The 5,000-nt window shown below is 45.7% G+C and overlaps 2 protein-coding genes across 3 annotated transcripts in view; one reads left to right on the forward strand and one right to left on the reverse strand.

Annotated features, from left to right (window-relative positions):
• LOC116048446 (VPS10 domain-containing receptor SorCS3-like) overlaps positions 1 to 5,000 on the reverse strand; it is a 1,378,075-nt gene that overhangs the window by 813,732 nt on the left and 559,343 nt on the right. The window lies entirely within an intron of this gene.
• The window catches only part of stab2 (stabilin 2), a 106,664-nt gene that overhangs the window by 15,740 nt on the left and 85,924 nt on the right, over positions 1 to 5,000 (forward strand). For both annotated transcript variants that reach the window (XM_036000484.1, XM_031311284.1), the window contains exons 8-11: positions 367 to 563; positions 875 to 1,002; positions 3,011 to 3,144; positions 4,486 to 4,565. In XM_036000484.1, the coding sequence (XP_035856377.1) occupies positions 367 to 563; positions 875 to 1,002; positions 3,011 to 3,144; positions 4,486 to 4,565 (539 nt within the window). The remainder of the gene's footprint in view (positions 1 to 366; positions 564 to 874; positions 1,003 to 3,010; positions 3,145 to 4,485; positions 4,566 to 5,000) is intronic.

Genomic DNA, 5,000 nt, shown 5'->3' on the forward strand with positions numbered 1-5,000 from the left:
GTGTGTCTGTGTGTGTGTGTGTGTATGTGCGTATGTGTGTGTGTGTGTGTGTGTGTGTGTGTGTATGTGCGTATGTGTGTGTGTGTGTGTGTGTGTGTCTGTGTGTGTGTGTGTGTGTGTGTGTGTCTGTGTGTGTGTGTGTGTGTGTGTGTGTGTGTATCTCTCTCTGTGTGTGTGTGTGTGTGTGTCTGTGTGTGTGTGTGTGTGTCTGTGTGTGTGTGTCTGTGTGTGTGTGTGTGTGTGTGTGTGTGTGTGTCTGTGTGTGTGTGTCTGTGTGTGTGTGTGTGTGTGTGTGTGTGTGTGTGTGTCTGTGTGTGTGTGTGTGTGTGTGTGTGTGTGTACTGACTGTGATGTGTGTCTCTGTAGCCATTAATCCGTGTCTCCAGCGGGTCTGCCACGTCCAGGCGTCCTGCGTCCACACCGGTCCCAACCAGCACCTGTGTGCCTGTAACCGTGGTTACAGCGGCGACGGCCGGGTCTGCATGGCCATCGACCCGTGTCAGAGCGGACAGGGAGGCTGCGCTGCCGAGTCTGCGCGCTGCGTCTACGACGGCCCGGGCACGGTGGGAAATACTCCAGATTACAGCTTTAGAGATTACTTTCAGTTACAGTTACATGTCTGTCTCCAACTGTCTCACTGTCTCACTGTGTGTGTGTGTGTGTGTGTGTGTGTCTCTGTGTGTGTGTGTGTGTGTCTGTGTGTGTGTGTGTGTGTGTGTGTGTCTGTATGTGTGTGTGTGTGTTTCTGTGTCTGTATGTGTGTGTGTGTGTGTGTTCCTGTGTGTGTTTCTGTGTGTGTGTGTGTGTGTGTGTGTGTGTGTGTGTGGGTGTGCGTGTCTCTCTGGTCTCTAACTGTCTGTCTCTCTGTCACCAGTCTCACTGCGAGTGTCTCCCTGGTTTCGAGCGTCTGTTGGACGGCGCCTGCAGCCTGAAGGACGCTTGCCGACCCGACTCGTGCCACAAGAACGCTAACTGTACCACGGCCGGGCCGGACCGAGTCCAGTCAGTCCCTCTCCATCTCTACCTCTCTATCTCTACCTCTCTATCTGCCCTTCATATCTCATCTCTACCTCTCTATCTCTACCTCTCTATCTCTACCTCTACCTCTCTATCTCTACCTCTCCATCTCTACCTCTCTATCTCTACCTCTACCTCTCTATCTCTACCTCTCCATCTCTACCTCTCCATCTCTACCTCTCCATCTCTACCTCTCCATCTCTACTTCTCCATCTCTACCTCTCCATCTCTACCTCTCCATCTCTACCTCTCCATCTCTACCTCTCTATCTCTACCTCTCTATCTCTACCTCTCCATCTCTACCTCTCTATCTCTACCTCTATCTCTACCTCTCCATCTCTACCTCTCTATCTCTACCTCTCTATCTGCCCTTCATATCTCATCTCTACCTCTCTATCTCTACCTCTCCATCTCTACCTCTCTATCTCTACCTCTCTATCTGCCCTTCATATCTCATCTCTACCTCTCTATCTCTACCTCTCTATCTCTACCTCTACCTCTCTATCTCTACCTCTCCATCTCTACCTCTCTATCTCTACCTCTACCTCTCTATCTCTACCTCTCCATCTCTACCTCTCCATCTCTACCTCTCCATCTCTACCTCTCCATCTCTACTTCTCCATCTCTACCTCTCCATCTCTACCTCTCCATCTCTACCTCTCCATCTCTACCTCTCTATCTCTACCTCTCTATCTCTACCTCTCCATCTCTACCTCTCTATCTCTACCTCTATCTCTACCTCTCCATCTCTACCTCTCTATCTCTACCTCTCTATCTGCCCTTCATATCTCATCTCTACCTCTCTATCTCTACCTCTCCATCTCTACCTCTCTATCTCTACCTCTCCATCTCTACCTCTCCATCTCTACCTCTCTATCTGCCCTTCATATCTCATCTCTACCTCTCTATCTCTACCTCTCCATCTCTACCTCTCTATCTCTACCTCTTTATCTGCCCTTCATATCTCATCTCTACCTCTCCATCTCTACCTCTCTATCTCTACCTCTCCATCTCTACCTCTCTATCTGCCCTTTTATTTTATTTTGGACCAGCTGTTGTTTCTGCACAGTTTATAGAAATAAAGGAATATTTTTTTACTAATTGTCTGCAGCTCATTCTGTTAAAATCAGATCGTTGAAATATTCCTCATGTTGTCTTCTTGTTGACCTGCAACTTTTGGGTTTTCTGACTCAAAATTTTAAATGAAAAACGTTCATCAACATCTTTTTCGACACTTACATGTCTTTTCCCGATGTGTTTTGGTCACTTGTTTCAACGTTTGTCGACTTTTTCTGAACCTTTTGAATTTTCTGTGGGTTTTCTTCCCCAAAATCTTTTTAAAGCTTTTTTTTGTTTTTACATTTGTCACTTTTTCAGAAATTTTTGTCACTTTTTTAGATTTTTTTTGTCACTTTTTTAGATTTTTTTTGTCTTTTTTTGACATTTTTTTTGACATTTTTGTCAGTTTTTTGATATTTTTTGTCATTTTTGTCATTTTTTTTAATATTTTTTTTTACATTTTTCTCACGTTTTTTGACATTTTTGTAACTTTTTCTGACATTTTTCTCACTTTTTCTGACATTTTTCTCACTTTTTTTGACATTTTTAGTCACCTTTTTGACATTTGTTTGACATTTTTCTCACTTTTCTGATATTGTTGTCAAGTTTTTTGACGTTTGTCACTTTTTTTTAAAGTTCTTTTATCAATAGTTTTTTCTTCAAATGCTATAAAATTGACTAAAACACCCAAATTCAATGAAAGCAGTGAACTGATCATTATTTTTACTTGTTAAGAGCGTTGTAAGGAACCATCCACGTTATTTTTTTGGCCAATTTGGTTGCTAGAAACCCAAATGTTATTATATATTTTATAAAAACTTTTAGAAAATGGGTATCGTTCTGTCCCTGACGGATGTTTCTGACGGATGTTTCTGACGGATGTTTCTGACGGATGTTTCTGACGGATGTTTCTGGCGTGTCTCGTGTCCCTCAGGTGCACCTGTCTCCAGGGTTACCTTGGTAACGGTAAAGTGTGTTACGGGAACATCGTCCAGCGTCTCAACGAGCTGAACACGGAGCCGGGAGGACAGTGGAGCGGCCAGCTGAGCAGCGCCATCACTCTGCTCGGTACGTATACATATATATATACGTAAACCGGCAACCCTCCGTACGTTTGGTTCTACTGAAGACTCACGATACTACGTGTTATTTATCAATTTACATGAGTAATATCCTCTCTTTGAGTCGGGCGCCCGGTTAGCTCACCTGGTAGAGCGGGCGCCCATATATATAGATGTTTGGTCCTCGACTCCGACCTGCAGTCCTTTGCTGTCATTCATGTTACATTAAAACTAATTCTTCTGTATCTTCCATGTATCAACCGACCTTGTGTGTGTGTGTGTGTGTGTGTGTGTGTGTGTGTGTGTGTGTGTGTGTGTGTGTGTGTGTGTGTGTGTGTGTGTGTGTGTGTGTGTGTGTGTGTGTGTCTGTGTGTGTGTGTGTGTCTGTGTGTGTGTGTGTGTGTGTGTGTGTCTGTGTGTGTGTGTGTGTGTGTGTGTGTGTCTGTGTGTGTGTGTGTGTGTGTGTCTGTGTGTGTGTGTGTGTGTCTGTGTGTGTGTGTGTCTCTGTGTGTGTGTGTGTGTGTGTGTGTGTGTGTTCGTGTGTCTGTGTGTGTGTGTGTGTCTGTGTGTGTGTGTGTCTGTGTGTGTGTGTGTGTGTGTGTGTGTGTTCGTGTGTCTGTGTGTGTGTGTGTGTGTGTGTGTGTCTGTGTGTGTGTGTGTGTGTGTGTGTGTGTGTGTGTCTGTGTGTGTGTGTGTGTGTGTGTGTGTGTGTGTTCGTGTGTCTGTGTGTCTGTGTGTGTGTGTGTGTGTGTGTGTGTGTGTGTGTGTGTGTGTGTGTCTGTCTGTGTGTGTGTGTGTGTGTGTGTGTGTGTGTGTCTGTGTGTGTGTGTGTGTGTCTGTGTGTGTGTGTGTGTGTGTGTGTGTGTCTGTGTGTGTGTGTGTGTGTGTGTGTGTGTCTGTGTGTGTGTGTGTGTGTGTGTCTGTGTGTGTGTGTGTGTCTGTGTGTGTGTGTGTGTGTGTGTGTGTCTGTGTGTGTGTGTGTGTGTGTGTCTGTGTGTGTGTGTGTGTGTGTGTGTGTGTCTGTGTGTGTGTGTGTGTGTGTGTGTGTCTGTGTGTGTGTGTGTGTGTGTGTCTGTGTGTGTGTGTGTGTGTGTGTGTGTGTCTGTGTGTGTGTGTGTGTGTGTGTGTGTGTGTGTGTGTGTGTGTGTGTGTCTGTGTGTGTGTGTGTGTGTCTGTGTGTGTGTGTGTGTGTGTGTGTGTGTGTGTCTGTGTGTGTGTGTGTGTGTGTCTGTGTGTGTGTGTGTGTGTGTGTGTGTGTGTGTGTGTGTGTGTGTGTGTGTGTGTGTGTGTGTGTCTGTGTGTGTGTGTGTGTGTGTGTGTCTGTGTGTGTGTGTGTGTGTGTCTCCAGGTCCTCTGGTCTGGCAGCTCCAGAATTTGGGACCTTTCACTCTGTTCGTCCCGATCAACAAAGGCTTCAGAGGAACTTCAGTAAGATCATTTCATTCATCCTGTAGTTGATCTCAAGTTACACAGATAAAGGTCTGCCTGTCTGTCTGTCTGTCTGTCTGTCTGTCTGTCTGTCTGTCTCTCCATCTCTCTAATATGTCTGTCTGTCTGTCTGCCTGTCTGTCTCTCTAACCTGTCTGTCTAACCTGTCTGCCTGTCTGTCTCTCTAACCTGTCTGTCTCTCTAACCTGTCTCTATAACCTGACTGTCTGCCTGTCCGTCTCTCTAACCTGTTTGCCTGTCTGTCTCTCTAACCTGTCTCTATAACCTGTCTGTCTGCCTGTCTGTCTCTCTAACCTGTCTGTCTAACCTGTCTGCCTGTCTATCTCTCTAACAGGTCTGTCTTTCTAACCTGTCTGCCTGTCTGTCTAACCTGTCTGTCTTTCTAACCTGTCTCTATAACCTGACTGTCTGCCT

The sequence above is a fragment of the Sander lucioperca genome, chromosome 4 (genome assembly GCF_008315115.2).
Source record: "Sander lucioperca isolate FBNREF2018 chromosome 4, SLUC_FBN_1.2, whole genome shotgun sequence".
Classification (NCBI taxonomy): domain Eukaryota; kingdom Metazoa; phylum Chordata; class Actinopteri; order Perciformes; family Percidae; genus Sander; species Sander lucioperca.